Source organism: Acartia tonsa, chromosome 12 (assembly GCF_053477335.1).
Source record: "Acartia tonsa isolate MP-2025a chromosome 12, ASM5347733v1, whole genome shotgun sequence".
NCBI classification, from domain to species: Eukaryota; Metazoa; Arthropoda; class Copepoda; order Calanoida; family Acartiidae; genus Acartia; species Acartia tonsa.
Genome location: NC_137271.1, coordinates 44,194,842 through 44,214,529, shown reverse-complemented (window position 1 = coordinate 44,214,529; position 19,688 = coordinate 44,194,842). Strand labels below are relative to the sequence as shown.

The 19,688-nt window shown below is 33.7% G+C and overlaps 3 protein-coding genes across 4 annotated transcripts; 2 read left to right on the top strand and 1 right to left on the bottom strand.

Annotated features, from left to right (window-relative positions):
- The first annotated feature begins 2,430 nt into the window (after positions 1-2,430).
- Positions 2,431-7,189, top strand: LOC145333932 (uncharacterized). Its single transcript, XM_080179188.1, has 5 exons — positions 2,431-2,551; positions 3,077-3,129; positions 4,354-4,467; positions 6,797-6,865; positions 7,081-7,189. Exons 1-5 carry the CDS (start codon positions 2,513-2,515, stop codon positions 7,154-7,156), a joined length of 351 nt encoding a protein of 116 aa, XP_080035314.1. The 5' UTR covers positions 2,431-2,512; the 3' UTR covers positions 7,157-7,189.
- Positions 7,190-8,003: 814 nt separating this feature from the next.
- Positions 8,004-17,478, top strand: LOC145333931 (ras-related and estrogen-regulated growth inhibitor). Of its 2 annotated transcripts, none has more exons than XM_080179187.1 (12): positions 8,004-8,053; positions 8,622-8,707; positions 9,233-9,316; positions 10,084-10,147; positions 10,931-10,997; positions 11,566-11,643; positions 12,397-12,438; positions 12,956-12,982; positions 13,709-13,781; positions 14,999-15,066; positions 16,029-16,121; positions 16,276-17,478. In XM_080179187.1, the coding sequence occupies exons 2-12, from the start codon at positions 8,683-8,685 to the stop codon at positions 16,333-16,335; spliced, it is 681 nt and encodes a 226-aa protein (XP_080035313.1). In that variant the 5' UTR covers positions 8,004-8,053; positions 8,622-8,682; the 3' UTR covers positions 16,336-17,478. The 2 variants fall into 2 exon arrangements, with proteins under 2 accessions (XP_080035313.1, XP_080035311.1); XM_080179185.1 differs by having other exon boundaries at positions 14,999-15,070; positions 16,033-16,121.
- A 414-nt stretch (positions 17,479-17,892) lies between these two features.
- Positions 17,893-19,242, bottom strand: LOC145334337 (uncharacterized). Its single transcript, XM_080179768.1, has 2 exons — positions 19,121-19,242; positions 17,893-18,887 (listed from the first exon to the last, which is right to left on the bottom strand). The coding sequence occupies exons 1-2, from the start codon at positions 19,214-19,216 to the stop codon at positions 18,075-18,077; spliced, it is 909 nt and encodes a 302-aa protein (XP_080035894.1). The 5' UTR covers positions 19,217-19,242; the 3' UTR covers positions 17,893-18,074.
- Between the last annotated feature and the right edge of the window lie 446 nt (positions 19,243-19,688).

Here is a 19,688-nt window from a genome sequence, read left to right as displayed (position 1 = left end):
TGCTTATTTGGCTTATATACCAAATCATGCTATTTTTTCATAAATTACTTATAAGCAATCAATGAAAATGATTGCTTATTTGGCTTATATACCAAATCATACAATTTTTTCATAAATTACTTATAAGCAATTAATGAAAATGATTGCTTATTTGGCTTATATACCAAATCATGATATTTTTTCATAAATTACTTACAAGCAGTCAATCACAATAAATGCTTATTTGGCTTATATACCAAATCATACAATTTTTTGATAGATTACTTATAAGCAATCAATCACAATAAATGCTTATTTGGCTTATATACCAAATCATCCAATTTGTTGATAAATTACTTACAAGCAATCAATCACAATAAATGCTTATTTGGCTTATATACCAAATCATGCAATTTTTGGATAAATTACTTATAAGCAATCAATCACATTTGTTGCTTATTTGGCTTATATCAGCCAAATCTTCTCTTTTTTTCATAAACTGCTTACAGGAAGGAAGGGATTAATTATTACTCCTCCTTCTTTTTCTTCACTTCAACTTATATAAGCCACTTTTACTGTAAATGACTGAGTATTTATTTACTCCACCCTCTTTTATCTCACAAGTAAGACCAAATTGTTGTAGAATGCTGATATAAGTAAGCAATTAGTATTCTTTATGGCTTATCAGTAATTTACCACAAAAATGGCACAATGGCACATTTAAGTAAGCCAAAAAAAATGTTAATTGCTTACTTACACGTTTTGAGATTACTAGGGGTATATTGTATATATGGTGACATGAATTTGTCGTCAATTTAGCTTGCTAATATGGGCCTTATCTGTTGGGCGTTGCTACAAAAGACCTACTCTACAAAAGACCTACCCCTACAAAAGACCTACTCTACAAAAGACCTACCCCTACAAAAGACCTACTCGTCGGTTCTACAAAAGACCAACGCCTACAAAAGACCTACTCTACAAAAAATCGTAATGCTAGAAGGTCATGGCCGCAGAGCTCGGCCCCCTGGCCTGCCTAGCCGCGGGCGCTCGGCCCTCTTGCCTATAACCTAACCTAACCTAACCTAACTTATATGTAATAATGTATGAATGTTTATCGTACATTAACTTAATTATATTTTAGAATTTCGTTGATTTACATAAAAGTGGTTGGTAGATTTTTTTTTAAATTTTAATATTTTTTTACAATATTTAGGTAAGGTTAGGTTAGGTTATAGGCAAGGGGGCCGAGCGCCCGCGGCTAGGCAGGCCAGGGGCCGAGCGCTGCGGCCATGTATTGATTATGTATTACTTTATTAATAAATTTGATGTTTATATAACAATATATATTCGAAGGTCTTTTGTAGAGTAGGTCTTATGTAGGGGTAGGTATTTTGTAGAGTAGGTCTTATGTAGGGGTAGGTCTTTTGTAGAGTAGACCTTTTGTAGGGGTAGGTCTTTTGTAGAGTAGGTCTTTTGTAGCAACGCCATCTGTTGGTCAGTACGTTCATACATCAGGAGGGGAGGGGATGATCTATTTTATTCTCATAACATTCAAACAAAGAATTAGTAGTTTGTTTTAATTTGACGGAAAATACATCGTTCTTAGATTAAAGAGTAGCTGCGCTATCAAAATTATTATTGTTATTAGCTTCCTTGTTTTATTCATTATGTATTACTGCCTGTGACGTTGGTTTATGAGAAAAACATTTCAAAACTTCAATCAAATGAAAGACAAATATTTAAGCAATAAAATTAAACAATGTTTTTGTTATAGTGTAAATTTTGTTTTTTTAATTAGTTATTCAATCAAACAAAATTTAGTATAAATGAATATATAAATCCCAAGGTAGTAAATGATCGAGCGATAGCTCATGATTTAATACCGAATACCAAATATCGCGTTTTTTGCAATGTAATGGTTACTTACAATAATTAGCGCAGCACAATAAAAAATGATATAAAATGTTAAAAGAGTAGGTAGACTAAATACAAAATTTTACATGAAATAAGTTTCCTACAATTGTGGAGGGAACATTTAAATGTAAATTTTCCTGATCCCCAAAGTTTTCAAACACCTTTTCTCGTTTGTTGGTTTACAAACATATTGAATAGTTCCTATTTTAAAAAATAAGGGTTTTCTGTCTAAAGGAGGATCTAAAGGACAATGGCCGACAAATTGATGTACATCCCAAAAGAAAATACAGAAAATTATCCCTTCTCTGGATATAAATTAGTGGTTGAAACGTTTGAACACTCAACTTAATAAACCAACCAATGAAAATTCACTAAAGTTATTAAGCCAACGAATAAGAAAACGTTATTATAAATCTTTGGGGACTAGTGTAATGAACAGCCCATAGTCCCCTCTCTCTCTCTGGTTATTTGTGCTCAAATACTAAAATAAAACAAGGATAACTACCTGCACATAAATGTAATTATTATTTCAGCCTATAATGGTTTTGATGTGTAGTTTACTTGAAAATATAATTATTATTTCAGCCTATAATGGTTTTGATGTGTAGTTTACTTGAAAATGCACATCCTCTATGCACATGCTGAAGCTCAGATTCAGGTCAGTTTCATAACTCACTTTGTCCAACCGTCTTTTTCATGAGAATAAATGTATAAGTTTAGATGTATAACAAAGACAACTACCTGGCCCCTTTTTACACAGGGTCCCCGCGCCGTAGGTAGGGTTACATAAGCTCGTACCACCTCTATTCTTTCACTTAAATCTTATGAGTTTGGATTTTATATTTGTGTGGAATAGAGTTAAGTAGGAATATGGTATAACCAACAAGCGAAATAGATCTAAAATAATATTTTGGGGGCAGATGTAGATGTAATCAATTCTAAGATGTGCTGACCCCCAACGGCAGCTGAAATTACGTATAGATTTTGTGAATTTTTCAGATTTCATTTCGTTTTTGGTATAAGCTGCGAGTAAGGACTTTCAAAAGCAGAGAAAACTGATTTTAGTGAGGCAAAAGTTTTTTTATGAATTCTCTTTTGGTTTAATCTTAATATTTTTTATTTTAATATCCTCGGAAAACTGACTATAATACAATGTAGTAAATAACAAATTTCTTTCTTTTAGGCATTGCAAGTTTTACCTACTCTCGTTCCTCCTGACAGACTTACCCCAATTAGGTAAGTTTCAGAATAGTAGCGCAGCTACTTCTTCAATATAGGGTCTGTAGGTCTTACTAATTTTTGTTATTTTGTCTTATCTCGATCTAGCAAACAATGTGACCTTAAGAACACCCAAAATTCAAGATCTGTTAAAAAAAGCATTTTGTTTTGAAGACGAAGAAAGTCCCTCAATAACGTCATAAAAATGAGAGAGGAGAAGTGGGAAAGAAAACCCGTAAAAAAAATGCGATAATCCCTCGTTTTTATGACCTAACATGCTGATTTTTTTTAGGGACTTTCTTCGTCTTCTTTGTTTCTCTTTTCTTTTTAGATATTGTTGTGAGAAACAAGTTTATTTCATTAAAATGATCTTTTCAAAGCTTTTTCTTGATCATTGTTCAAATAGGCAAAAACTTATAAGCATGGTCTCTAATGGCCAGCTCAAGAAAAACATAAAGAACTGAAATAAGTTTAAAAGAATAAAAAGTAAAAAAGTTAATACACCTTCTTTAAAAATCTTCGACAACAGTTAAGTTTAATATAGGAAATGAAATAGAGTTCATTTCAAAGTTACTTGAAAGCTGTAGGTAGTGGTGACCAATATTAATAAACTAGAGTTGGCTCGATATAATTATCTCCCTATTGGCTAGTTTTCTATATGCATATCTATTTCTCAATAAATCTATTTTCCTCACCCGGCATTACTATATAAAAGAAAGTAAATATTTAATAATTTAAATGATTTTAAAAAGATTTTTTAAATTATATTTTTTTCTTTACATTACCATCACTAAAGGGTTAATGATGCTGATTACAATTTTAGTTTAATATTTGACCACACAAAATGTCGCCACAATCGAATTCTTTTAAAACAGAGTTTTCTTAAATTTATTATATTATAAATTTAAATTTTCTTTTTTTATGATTAGAAATTAAGTACATCAATATAAGGTAAATAGCAACAAGAAATTAAAAAAATGAATTTATTTTTAATAAAGTAAAATAATGGGTCTTATCGTTCTGGGCAATGAGAGTTTATTATGGATTATTGGAGCACTATGAGTTTTAATCATATATTCCTTGGAAAACTTGAGCTCGTTTATAGACATTTATTTCCTACATAGATCTATCATGGATCTTGATGCAATAAAGCAGGCTGTTTTGTAAATGTTAAAAATTGGAAGAACCTATTAAATAAAAGTTATCGCAAATATAAGTATTAAATAATTGGACTTATTTTAGGATCAGGTTTTACCAGCTGCGTCTAGCCAAATCCGCAATTTTTTCCCCGCGCTTGTATTTCTTCCAAGAAGCAGTGGACAATTATATTAGATCTATTGAAGAGGATAATTACAGGTTAGACATTCTGCTCCTATTCAGGAGGTGGTAAGGGAGGGGGTGTTGTGACACCTTTTGAAACCAAAACTATAGGAATTCAACTTAAAACGAGTTATAGCACTGAAATTTGGAATGACAGTCGCTTTAATGAGGTACAATGTGGAACTGTGAAGAAAAGTTGATAAAACCGCCGCTATCGCAGTTTCCCGCCTAAAAACAATTCGGCGAAAGCGGCCGTTCCACATTGTAAATCTTTAAAGCAACTGCCATACCAAATTTCAGTGCTGTTTTAACTCTTTTTTATGTGAGTTTCTTTGATCTTTAATTTTGGTTTCAAAAAGTGTCACAACCGCCTTTCCCTTTGCACCTTCCCCACTGAAATGCCACCCAAAAATCTAAGATTTTTTCTTTTATATGCGTGGTCAAGTTACATTTTCTCTATTCTTAACAAAAATTCTTCCCTTTAGTTCAAAGGCGAGTAAAAAGAGAGAGTAAGAAGGCATATCCACCCATTAAGAGGATAGATTATGTAAAATGGTAACTGCCATCAGTTTATATCTTTTTTGTTTCGATGTCAAAAATATTTCGCTTTGGAAAAAAAAATAATCTGCTTAAAATAAAATAAAGCTATCTACTAAAATGAATTATTCAGTGATTTAATTACAATACTGTGGTGGGTTTGAAAAAAAAATCATATAGCATAAGTTCTGTCTGTATGTGTGTCTGTCCGTTACACTCTTTTTAAAGTGCTCCTTGCATGTAGTAGGTTGTTTTTGTTTTGCTTTTGCTTTAAGTGTCAAAATTTTGTCCATACCAAGGATCTAAAGGGACAGGACAATGGCCGATACATGGATGTTCAATGTTCATCCCCAAATGATGATACACAAAATTAACCCTTTTGTAGATTTTTCTCGACTGTCCCGTCACCACAAACTTTACATCAAACTACTTCACAGAATTTCTACAAAATATGGAATGTAATTTTGACTCAAGCTGGCTGTTAGTAGGAGTCCCAAAAACGCTCACTAGAAACATTATTAATGTAGTTAATATTGAAATTATACTTGTTTTATTTTTCATCTATCAGTCAAGACTGAAAAAAAAGCTCCCTTTAAATTCAAATCTACTTGAATTTATTTCCTTTCAAAGAAAATTTTTGCTTAAAAACAAAAATTATAAACTAGGATATGAAAAATTAACAACATATCAATTCGACCCTGGATAAATGTCATACTTCGAATATAGAAAGAAAACTACCTGCAAATGAGGGCACTTCTAAAAGTGTTTGTTTTTTTAAATCCATATGTAATATATAATTCCTATACTTTACACTTACAACAAACACACCAAATCTTTAGACACACTTAATTATTTCACCTCAACTTCATCTCACCTGTAGAGTTTATAGGTGGGTATTGATAAATTTTTATAAGTATAGTAGAAAAAAAGAATGATCCCGAGGATTATTATTTCTTGTTATTATTTATCCAGGGATAGGTATAACAAACAATGGATTTAATTCTAAAATAATATTTGGGGGGCAAATGGAGAGGTTGTCAATATTACGATGTGTTGCCCCCCAACGACAGCTGAAAAACATGTATAGGTTTCGCGATTTTTCCCCTGAATTAGATTCGTTATTGGTATAAGCTGTTATTTATCCATCATTTACAATTTAAAGTTCAGCTTTGTATCCTTTAGACACAGTTTTAATCAGTATATATTTAGGATTAGTATTGACCTAATATTTGTATCATAAACTTTTTTTTTAAATTCTTAATGACGCATTTTTTTTTCTAGAACTTAATGAAGTTCTATTTTTTTAGTATAAAATTGACATATTTTAAGAATAGATTATGTTGAATAAGTATTGACTTAATTTAAATGTACACCTTTTATGATAAACGGCAATTTTTCTTTCTTTCTTTTTACTTCTGTTTTAAAATCAACTAACACTTTTTTTTAAAGAGAATATCTTGGAATAATCTTTATTTAATATTGTTATAATAACTCTTATAATTCAGATGTAAACTTTTTTTTTATGTATATAATTAAGACAAATAAAGAATCAAATAATAATAATTTTGTAGATTAAAATGAGTCGAGTGGTGGAAACATTTGAACATTCAACTGAATGAATCAACCAATCAAAATTCACTAAGTCTTCAATGCCAATGAATAAGAAAACGTTATTATAAAACTTTGGGGACTTGTGTAACAAACAGCCCAGTGTCCCTTCTCTCTCTGTGTCCATACACAAGAAGACAACTTTGTCTTATTTTTCCTTTCAAATATTCATAAGTTTTTCTGAAAACTGATCTTGTTGAATATATATTTGTTTGTGTAGGTATTCTGGACAAGCAGGACCACCAGCAGGACCTGTAGCTTATACCTGGAACGATACAAGTATAAACAGGTGAGTTTTTAAACCACATCTAAAAAAAAAATTAAAAGTTTACATTTAATGTTTCGAAATCAAAACCATGAAAAAATATAAGCTGTTCAAAATATAGGTTTCTGTTGAAAAATGTCTAATTTTTTTCTCTCTCTTTTCTTTAATCATTCACAATTTACCTATTTTTAATAGATATAAAATTTTATTGCATTCTAACAGAATTTTCTGTGTTTCAGAGCGCGTAATTATCAACCAACTGGCAATAATCAAGTTTATAATCAACAAAATTATCAATATAATCATCAGGAATAATAGGAGCTTCATTAAGATTATTTTTATCTTGGTTCAATTCAAACAACTAAACAGAAGTGGATTCTTAAAAAACTTTTTGGCTCACTGGCTCGCTAAAAAAATTTGTGAAAAATCCTTCAAAATCGCATATGAAAATGTTCAAAAATTAGATAAAATCATAAAAGGGTTATGAAAATAGTATTTAGTTTGATTTTTGTAGATTTTTTTTATGCGATTTTGGAGGATTTTTTTCTCAAAACTTTTTTGAGAGCCTCACTGATTTTAGTGAGCCGGTGAGCCAAACAGTTTTTAATAATCCACCTCAGCAATATGATTACATTAAAGCTTTCTAAATTGTGACGACTTACACTTTTTCGTCTTCATTGTTATTATGAATTTGTCTGTGATTTGAAGAAGAAACAAGGAAAATAATATCCATAATAGCAGGCAAATGGATATAGTGATATATCAAACAAACGTTCAGTGGTCATATATTGAGAGAAAAATCACAAAACCTTTCATGTATGTTTTTGTAAGTTTAATAACTAGAATGACTGATACATTCACGGAACAAGTATAGGATGCTTATTAGCTTATTCTTCACTATTAAAAAATAGTCGTCTATCTTGAAAAGCAGCCGAGAAAACACATTTCCCTTACAGCGTTACTGACAGACGGACAGACAAACAGACAAAGTAAAATATAGAGTATATTTGCTACTAAACACTGTAAAATAGCAATGTAAACATATTTTTTAAAACATATGATTTCGACATATTTTTTACTTTCTTAAGATCTAAAGTAGCAAATAGAAGCTAACAAAATATAAAATAAATTGAGAAGAACCTATTAAAACCCCGCAAGGCTTCTAGGTGTGTCCAGAAGTTTTCTAACAAAGATTTAGATTGTGATTCAGGAACAATTATAGATTAATACAATACTGCAGCTCGGCAGCTGTGCGGCAGCTGTGCGGCAGCTGAAATTAAACCTCAAATTTAAACCCGTTTGATTAGAGGGTTAAAAACTTTACCTCCCCATCACATAAACCTTGTGCAACCTTTCTATTGGGTCATTTAAAATCAACTTGAAAATCGCTTATATTAACACAGCCAAGTAGCAGAAAATAATTTAGAAGCAGACGAAAGAGGTCATTGAAAAAGTAAGGGAGGTAGTTGTCTGTATATACATCTATATTATAGATCTGTTCCCGTTTGGATGCTTTGAATTTTTTTTTAAAAAGGGAAATTGCTATTTTTTAGTCAGGTTTAGATTTCCAGCTGAGTTTTAGAATTGTAAAAGGTTGATTTCCCTGAGGCCTACACGCCGCTGAAGCTGAATGGAGATAAAATGATAATACAAACCAAATAATGATTAACCAAATTCTAGATTAATTTCCTTGCTTAAAGGTTGGACAATACTAGTTTAAACAAACTAATCCATATTTTTTTCAAACAGATTTATTTTAGCATTAATCTATGAAATAGGATATAGTGACGGATAAAACAATAAATCTTTGAAAAAAAATAAAAAGAAAAGAAAATTTAAAAATGAGTTCAAACTCTGGAATAAAAGGTAAAGATTATTATCTTTCAAAACTGAAATATTTAGTAATTTCCTTTTAACTTTAAGTAGACCACACAAAAAAACTAAATAAAGGTCTTTTCTTCAAAGGTTTCTTATGGTTAGGTAATGTTAAGACAGGAACAGATAGCCATATAGGAATATGGTCCTGCATGTGTGAAAACTGGTTTTATTAAGTTAAAAATTAAGACTGTTGGGGTTCCGTGATTCATAGGTATATTTAAAGGAAATTACTAAATATTTTGTTTGTCATTTTATCAATTTTTAAAATCTTCAAAATATTTTTTAGTGCAGCTACTCTATCACTTTAGTATTTGTACATCTATTCAGCTTTTACTTTGTATAGACTGTACACAGGTTAGCCTCTAGGTGACCACCCCCTAATCTACTCTACAACCCCCCTCCCTAAAACAGCCAAGGGGGTGTATCCGGTTCAAATCAAGTGCACGCCGCTGATTTACATTGTCCTTTCAAATAATATAATGAACTTTTGGATGAATTTTTTTTTAATTTTAGGTATTAGACAGGTGAGAAGAAAAAAGTCGTCTTTATCTGAGGTCAAAATTGTTGTCCTTGGGGCTCCAGGTGTTGGAAAAACAGGTATTTATCTTCAATTTAAGTTGCTTATCATTTATTGGTCAGTTTGTTCATCCAGTAGAAGGGTAGGGGATGGGTTAAAAGGGGTGGATGGGGAAAATTTTTCCAGCTACAAGTTTCACTCTATTAGAGTTCATGATAATCTGGTGTAAGATCCAACTAATAATAAATCTTTTTTGTGTGTTTTAGTTGTGGGCGATGGCATCTAAGCATTTTTTTTTGGGGGGGGGGGAAATAGACACCTTTTATTTTATACTATTTCCTTGCAGTATAATTAGTCATTTACAGGGGTAGATTTTCTAACAATAAATTCTACAAATATCAAGAAACTTTTTTAAGTTATCTGCAAAAAATCACAAAACTTTATAAGTGTTTTATTTAACTGATGAGGGGTGGGTAAGAATGGGAGGAAAAGGGGAAGGGGTTGTGGGGAAATTTTCCATGACAATTGTTTGGCAGAATATCATTCCCGTGTCCCTGATTAATTTATAATAACGGTTTCGCTCCTAGTATCTAGGGGATCTGATTTGATGAGGTTAGGAAGGGCTGAAACTAGCCTAAACCAAACCAAGACTCCTAAAATCTAAATCTTAAACAGCATAAAACCCGGTACAGCCTTCCTAAGGTTATTATATGTACTTAATCTTTGTTGGTTTCATAATTGCAATACCACAATAAACTTAACCTAACCTAATCCATAACAATCATGATTGTTATACGTGGAAGGAACCAAAGCATATTTTTTTTCTTGATAGAATTTTTTCTTTTAGCATTAACAGTGAGATTTCTTACAAAGAGATATATTGGAGAATATGATCATCAATCCGATTCCAGGTAACCATTTATAACACGTTTCATAACCCACCTTACGATATTTTCCACCCTCTTTAACCAAAATCGAGGGGGTTGTATTTGAGACAATTTATTTAGTGTTAAGAAGGGAGGTTTCGCTATCCTAGGTATCAATTCAACACAGTCACTCAAAATTAAAAAAAGTATCCATGAATTGGTTGGCAAATATTTTTCCAATTCTCCTTAAATTTAAGGGGGTGAAGCTTTTTAACTATTGGCTTTAATAGAGGGGTGCATCAATGGGGAGACCCTTGTCAAGCGGGAAAGATGTGGTTAGCTATGGGACGGATGCACATCCCCCCGCCTCTGATATTGGCTGCGGACATTATAGGACTATATATTATACTGACTACTAATTTTTTAAAAATAGACTTTCTTAAATTCTTATTTGTTAACTAAAAAAGATTTATATACTTAAATACTGATTATTTTGATCAAACTAGCAGTGTCCAAAGTTATAAGCTAACCCAGTGGTACAACTTTTAAAAAATTAATTTATTGTCCATTGTCTTATCCATTAAGATCCCTTAAACATTATCTTTTTTAAATATTTTAGAAATAACAGAATATTTTTCTGCTTTTCTGCAGCTCACTAACCGCTGAACCGATATGGTTCTCTGATACATTGAATCTTCTCATAGGTGTAGGGAAAATTATAACTATTTTTGGGGAGGGCACATATATCCTCATAAAAAAAACCGCCCTTGGACAAATAATATTTTCCTTTAAAAAAAGTTAAGCCAGTAAAAATATATTTTTGCTCAGGTATAAACATGAAATAATGGTGGATGGTGATCCGGTTATTTTTGAAATTTGTGATACATGTACCAAGGTAAGACATTTTTTTTCATCATGGCCACTAATCAGTTTTATTTATGCTGGATCTGGTTATAAATGATTCCATTGAAATTGTATGTAAGGGTTTCATCAGAGCTAGGCAGCCGCGCGTCAGCAGTGACAAAGCCTTAAGTTTAAACATTTTTGGATACTTTAAAATTATTTCAAAACGATAGATTGCCATATTTTGGTGAGGTTATGACTTCCTGGCTGCTGCCAAACCCTAGGTTTCATACATGCAAAAAGCAGAAGAGTACATAACATAATATTGTAGACACCCTCCAAAATTCTACATATATCTGTATTTATGTTTACTGGTTAGACATTAGAGCATACCACTAGAGGGGGGAGGCGTTAAAAAATCGTATGTTCCTACAACGAGGATTCGGTGCCGACTTTCAATTGAGTCTTTGAAAATCAACCAATGTCGTTGGGAATATAAACACAGCCAAGTCCCTACAAAAGTGCAGAAAATAATCTGCTAGCAGATGTAAAGGGTCCCAAACAGGGGAATCCAGGTAGTTGTCTTGTTATACATCTATATTTATATATTTAATGTTTAGACAACTCATGACCTGCCGTCCGCAGATCTGTTAACCTGGGCGGACGGACTGGTCCTTGTCTACAGCATTACAGACAGGAATCAATTCTCATTTCAAACACCTGATGCTGTTAATGACCTCTTAAACGTCCACTGACTTCTTAAAGATTGTCGGAATATTAATACTTATAAACAGTGGCGTTTACAATGTTTTGCCATGGTTTCGCATTTTTTTCTGTAACTTTACAAAATGTATTAAATATCAGCCATGTGACGTCATATAAATGAGGGGTAATCCATCTCTTTTTTAGGGGCCTTCTTTCCCAATTCTCCTCTCCTCTTCCTCATTTTTATAACGTCACATGGCTGATTTTTGAGACACTTTGTAAAGTTACTTTTTCACAGATACATTATTTTTAAGGAGGATGTGACTCTTTAGACTTCAACATCCCCAACTGCTCTATAAAGTTAAGTGAACCCTTGTATCATAGTGGACCTTAAATTCGCCTAAATGTGGGTGGATTAACCTCCACCCCCCCCCCCCTTGACGCGACACTGTGACACTGTGAATAGCAGTTTTTAAAATTAAAAATTAATAAGACATTTTGGAGACTAACGCTTTAAAGGTCTTTAGCAACAAACTAAGAAACCATTATAAAAATTAATGATGGAAAATGTATCAATTTTAAGGTTTATTTATCTCCCATTAAACTATCCAGGCCTAGCTATTGTAACAATCAATTTTACAAAAAAAAATCACCTTTGGAAGTTAGCTGGGGGTATATCTAGTTTGTCAGAATCACATCAACTTTTCCCTGATTTTGATAAACAAAATGAGAATTGATTTGATAGGTCGTCTTTTACATATCTCAAACAAGTCTTTAATCATATACAGGTAAAAACAATCAATAATAACAAAATACTTCTTCTTGGAGAGGTTATTAATGTGTAAAAGGGTATTATAAAAATGCTTGCGATGGGGAGGGTGAGTGTAGTCAGAAACAAGGTATAGCTAACAAGCGAAATAAATCTAATAAGGTAATTGGGGGACAGATAAAAGGTCATCAATGTGTTGCCCCACATCGGCAGCTGAAATTCACGTATAGCTTGTGTGATTTTTTTCCGAATTATAATATTTTCGAAGATTAGATGTTCTTGATTATAGACTTATTTTGCACGCTATGAATTTATGTTCATATGTTCAACCAATCTAAATTATCTGAGATTTTTGAAAACTTGAAAAAATTAATTTTACAATTTTCCAAGTATTTTTGAAATAAAAATCATAAAATTAATACCAGTTTCATTAGCCCAGGCCTTCGACCCCTCGAGACTAACCAAACTAGTTTTAATCTTTTTGATTTTTTATTTTAATATTCGCGGAAAACTGTCTAGCTATTCTTTTCTTTTAGGAAGTGAAAGGATCTCACAGTAAAGATGTAAGTTTATCCTTTTTTTATTAAATACCAAAGATCTAAAGTGATAAGACAATGGCCGATAAACTGGTGTATATCTCCAATGATACACAAAATTACCCCTTCTATAGATAGTGGTTTAAACGTTTTGTCACTCAACTTAATGAACAAACCAATCAAAATTCAATAAAAGCCCCCAAAGTTGTCGAGCCAACGGAAAAGAAAACTTTATAATAAAATTTTGAGACTAGTGTAATAAACAGCCTTCCTGCTTTAATATGGCGATTCATAGGACGACAAGAAATAACGTATCATCCCATAAATTAAGTCTCAAAATTAAAGCATATTGTATTAAAGAAATAATACTAAGTGGAAATTAACAACAAAAATTGTTGCTGTGTCGATAGTGCACTAGCAAAATAGATTACACTGCTTTAGGCCAACCTACTCTATAGACGTCAGAAAATACCTTATACCCAATCTCTTTTCTAGGGGGGTTCTTCCCTCCTTCCCTTTCTCTTTCCCTCTACTATGAATAGAATAGGTAGGCCAAAAGCTGTGACATCTATCCCTATTTTCTTAGGGCTCTAAACACAGCAACCAAAACTTTTCTAAAATATATCCTGACTCTAGAGCCAATATTAAACTTTCCTGAAAATTATGGAAAGTTTCGTTTAGCTGCTTACAAGATCTTATTAGACACATATGCTATAATGTTTCATTATACCTAATCGCCATTGTGATATTTAGAAAGATATGCCAATGGTAATACTTGGAAATAAAGGAGACATGGTACACTTGAGACAAGTTTCTTCGGAAGAAGGTAAAAATCATAAAATACAACCTTTTTATTGGGTCATTGAAAATCAACCAATGGTGTCGCCTATATTAACACAGTCAAGTAGCAGAATATAATTTAGAAGCAGACGAAAGAGGTCTTTGAAAAAGGAAGGGAGGTAGTTGTCTGTATATACATCTATACTATAGATTTTATACCTATGGATGTATTATTACTTGGATGTTGCGCCAGATTTTTTTGTTCTCTCGTGAAAGTAAAACTCGCAGCGGGCTAAAATAACGATACCTCATCCCCTCCCCTCCTACTGGATTAACGAACTGATTAATAAAGGATTTCCATGTTAGCAACCTAAATTGACGACAATTGACGACAATTTTTCCTCTGTCAAAACATCCATGTAAATTCTATGTATTTCAATTAATGCACAGAAATACCATCATTCTACTTTACATCTTATAGTTTGAAAAGAAAATGTTTTTGGTGTGGGGCAAGGACGTCCAAGGGGGGGTGAAGTGGGGATTACCCCCCCAAACGAATATTTTTTCATTTTAACCCCCTCCCCCCTATTTAAAATTTACCCCTACCTTGGAGGGGTAAATTTAGGAGGGGGTATTTAACCCCCCCCCAAAAAAAAAAACAATTTTGGTAGGGTAAATACCCCTCCCCAAAATGAATAATCCCTAACAAACTAAATTTTGCTGCCAACAAATTTTGCCCCCGAGGTGGGTAATTTTGGGTGGGTAAAAAAATTTTACCCCCCCCCCCCCATATAAACAAATTACCCACCCCTGAAAATATGTTTAACCCCCCCCCCCCCCTAAATAAAAAAGAAGCTTGGACGCCCCTGGTGTGGGGGGGGGAGTATTTTTTACAGGGACGATTTCTCCTGGGAGGGTTAAGGTACCCTTTCTCCAAAATAGTAAATGGATACAGACACACAGACAGATAATCATCCTGTTACTTTTTATATAAGGCTATTATTCTCTCGTTCAGGTGATTTTCAAAAAAAAATTTAAATAATAAAAATCACGCAACCTTTTAAATAAATTTCTGCTCTGTAAATAAAGTCTGTATGTCATTCGACTCACAGCGAAAATGATTAATAAGGACATACCATAAGTACCAAAGAACAAAAAGATACATGAAAAACTGTCATATCAATTTCAGAGTTCTATCTTGTATAGGAGCCAAATAATCTCTCTTTTAATCAAAATAAAAAAAAAGAATAAAATCTATTTTAGGTGAAATTTTATCAAAAGATTATGACTGCAACTTTTTCGAGGTGGCTGCAGCCGATCAAGTAACAGAGGTTAGTTCTTTAAATTAAAATCATTGGTGGAAAAGATTGGACACTGCTAGTATCAACCAATCAAGAGTTCCATAAGCGTTTAATCCAACTATTAAGGGAAGTTTACATATAACGTTAGGTACTAATATATTAATAGTTTAATTTCCCCCCACCTATTTTTTCGCTTATTTTGTTGTAATTGTTACAACAAAGAATAATATGAATGTATACATGGCTGTTATTTATGAAATATCTCTGACAGTTAAAATAGTCATTTCGATTTAAAAAATTGCATTATGAGTCCTGTAACATTTAGGTCCAATTAGGAAACTGCAGCAACGTTATAATTACAACCAGAAAGTCAGTATGTCCATTTTAACATTTATTTTCGCATTATTGATTCTTATGCCGATTAGGCGAAGCATCTCTATAATCAAGTAATAAAATTAAGAATCGCGTATCTTAAAATTTTGTTCAGACTCTAGATATAATTAAATTTTTTGTTTGATTTTTAAAAGCGAAGCTTTTCTATAATTACGGTCGGTCCATTTTGGTTAATTTTGACATATTAGAATTGTCCTATCGATTTCAAACTTTGTATGATGATTTCAATAACAGATAGGTACAGTTTAGAAAGTAAAGATATTCTTTATTCGTTACCAGAATGTCCGTACGTCCATTTTAAACACGTTGATTTTTAACTTCTTTATATGTGAAATTATCCGATTGATCTGATTTATGAAATACTGATTCCTAGGACAACAAAGGGTAATGCTTTAAGCGTAGCATCTCTATAATCAAATCCTAAAAATGTGTGTAAATCCTTAACATTATCCTGTATTTAAGCAGTTTTTCAACAAATTTATTTGTAATTTTGACTTTTATACATTTATATTCTGATTATTCAGAAGTGTTAATGTTCGTTTTTCCTACCATTTCAGAGCTTCGCTTTTATGGATTTTGTCATCCTTAGTTAAATTTAGGTAGCCGATGCCTTCCATGAACTATTTCGTGAAGTGAATGCGACAAGAAGAAAGAACAAAACTTCCCTTCTTGACAGGGTCCTCGGCACTAAGGTCAATATATAATTGTTTTGTCAGGGTGGGAGGGGGGGGACATTAGACTGTAAATTATTAGGGACTGACGTACAGACATTAAGTGAATTATAGAGTAGCTAAAATCTAGTTATGTTGTTATAGCAGCACTACTTAAACTTAACTTTATTTTCAGAGTGGTAACAGAGTGTATCACCGTGGAAAATCTGATAGCAGCCTGGCAAAATTTCAATAACATTACTGAAAGCTTATTTGTAAAAATATTCTACATCCTTATACTAAAGTAACAGAATGTTTGTCTGTGTGTCTGTACCGAAGGATCTCGCTAACCGCTTAACCGATCGGGTTCTCCTTAACAGGGTAGATTCTCATGGGTTCTGGGGAAGGTTTATAACTATTTTGGGGGAGGATACAACCACCCTCCCAAGAGAAATGACAAAAAATCGAAAATTTTTAAAATTTATGGGAGACTTCAACGAAACAAAAAGAGGTACATAAAGAAGTAACGTAGAGACTTTAACAAACAAAAACATTTAAAGTGCCACTAGAGGCCTCTATGGGCGTAGCCGCTAGTAGCTAATAAAGGAATCGTTCTATGATATGAATTGATATACAGACACACTGATACAATCATAGAGAGCTGCACTGTTAATTGAACAAACAAAAAAACGTCGCAATATTAAAGTCAGTCGACCCTATGCTAAGTGCTTTAAATTTTAGTTTTCAAAGAAGTGGTAAAATAAATTTTGCTTGGGAAGGGCGTTTTTTTCTAGTGGTGATTTCTCCCAAAGATATTTATCAACTTATGAGCTTTACTGTAAATGAGAACCAAGCAGTTGGCGAGATATTAAGCTACACATAGACAGACAAACATCCTGTTACTTTTATAAACGTAAATGTTTTCAAATAATAGGTTTCTAACATGTTAATTAAAAAATATTTATAAATAGAAATCAAATATTTTGTAAACGCAGCTTTTTGAAAAGCGAAGCTACTTTATGATTCACTTAGTTTGTCCGTCTGTCAGTAAGTCGGTCATTGAAATGTGATTTTCTCAGCTGCTATTCAAGATAGACGACCGACTTTTTGTGAAGATTCCCCAAACCAAATTGAATCTAATATAATTCAGTACTTTGTCCGTCGGTCTGTCAGTCATACTAAAAAATATAAATATCTAAAACATAAATATACGTTATAAAGGTTTCGTGATTTTTTGTGTTTCGCTACTTGTTGTCATCCTTGTTTTTTTTTCAAATACTAAATAATAAAATCTCATTCATAGAATTATTCCTTTAAAAATTACATTCTATAAAATTTTAACTTTTTGTGGTAAATTTGTTTTATAGTTATTTTTTCAAAAATAAATTTTTATCAATGATTTTTGATATATTTTTTTAATGTAAGGTTTTAAAACCTTAAAGTTGGTAAATTGTATGATTATTTCTGTAATTATAAGGTATAATCTAGTAAGGATTTTTACCTATTGACACTGTATAAATGCTTATATGATGAATTCTATGTCGATTAGGCTCGATTAATGCTGCCATGTCAGATGTGTGACATAGATAGAGTAAAGGGGGGGGAGGGGGGTTGCCTTCGGCAAAAACAGTTACAAAGCAGTTAGGACTTTTAGACAACGGTCTGCAATCAAAAGGCTGGTTACCTGTTGACGTTTTCATGCTCACCTAAGCAAGATTTGGCTCTGATATGAAACTAAGCTGTATCCTCTAGATGTTATTCATGATAACAAATCAATAATTATCTAATTGGTAATAAAAAAAAAACAAGTGTATTCAAATTTTTAAATTTTTTATTTATCATTTGATCATTTCTCTTTTTGGACTTGAAACAAACTATTACTGAGGGTTCAGGTAGCTGCGGAAAGAATAAATTATAAAATTACTGGCTGTATGTATACATTGTGTTGGATGGTGACTTTTAACATTTTGGTAGGTAGAACAAGAAACCAGCTGATTAGCAGGGAACCTGGACACCAGCGACGTTGGTGCAGACACCAACGTTGGAGGAGTGGGTCACGCCATAGGCGGTGTAGGCAACAGCGTGGTCAGGGGTCTTGACAAGACCGACGGCGGGAGCGGCAACAACGGCGTGGTTGGCAGCATAGGTGACGGCGGGGGCGGCAACGGCGTGGTGGGCAGCATAGGTGACAGGGGCGGCAACAGCGTGGTGGGCATAGGCGGCATAGGGGTAGGCACCATAGGCATGGGCATAGGGGTAAGCGCCATAAGCAGCGGAGTAGATGAGGGCGGGGTCGGCCTCGGCATCAGCCTCACGCTTCACGATGTGCTCAACGGGACCGTTCTTGGCGATGTAGCTGGGACCGAAAACACCGTTGGAGGTGGCGGTGTACTGCTCGGGGTTGTTGTAGTTGGTGATGGTGTGGCTGGCAACGGGGGCAGCGACGACAGGAGCGGCGGCATAGGTGACGGCGGGAGCAGCAACGGCGTGGTGGACGGCGGTGGTGTAGGCAACGGGAGCGGCGACGGCGTGGTGGACAGCAGCGCTGTACACAACGGGGTTGACAGCGTTGTAGGTGGCGACAACGGCGGGCTCGGCTTCCTTAACCTCAACGGGCTCAACGGTCTTGACGGCGGCAACGTTGGTGTAGGTCAGGGGGGCTCCGTAGGCGACGGGGGCGCCATAGGGGTAGCCGTACACACCGGCGTGAGCGGCGTAGGGGTAGGCACCATAGGCGGAGGTGTAGAGAAGAGCGGGATCGGCTTCAGGCTCGGCTGCCACAAAGGCACTCAGAGCGAGAACTACGAGCTGAAATTAGAAGGAAATATTAAATTATATCAATAATAAGAACCATAGCTATACTTAAAAATCAACAAGTGCAGTTGTTTTCATAAGTTAAAGAACAAATCCTCATATAAAGGGGAATTGAAAGTGCGCAGCTAGACAAAGAATAAGACATTGTATAACATATAAGTAGAAAAAAAACTTTAAAGTAGTGAAAGCCAGTGTTTAATATATGAAAATGAAGTGAATATGCTTACCATCTTCATTTTGTGATGAGTTTTGTTTGACTGTCCAAAGAGGAATGTACCACAACCATGGCTGACAAGTCCTTTTATACCACCAAGCCGCGTCATACACACACACACACACACACACACACAGAGAGTCTTCTTTCTGACCCCATGACAACCACCACCCTGACAGTGGCCCCTTGAAGAACACCCTCCTCTCCACTCTGTGGGCTTTTTCCACACCTCTAGCCCCCCCCCCCCTCATCCCCCCTTAATGCCTCTTTTTTAGGAGGGTACCATTATCAAAAAATGATCGCTACAACACACGCCCTTTTTTATACATGTGCGTAGAGTACTATGTGTAGGTATATTTTATAAAAAAAATTAGCCATAGCAAATTACAAAATTTATTTAAAAAATTATTCTTGTTTTTCAAAAAAGAGTTATTTATAGGATCGTATTATAGACAGCTTTCCGTGGATATTTAAATGAAAAACAGTTTTGTTAATCCTTTGTGGCCAAAAGCCTTAATTGCTAAAACAGGTATGAATATTATGATTTTATTTCAAAACTCTTGGAAAATTGTCTGTAATTT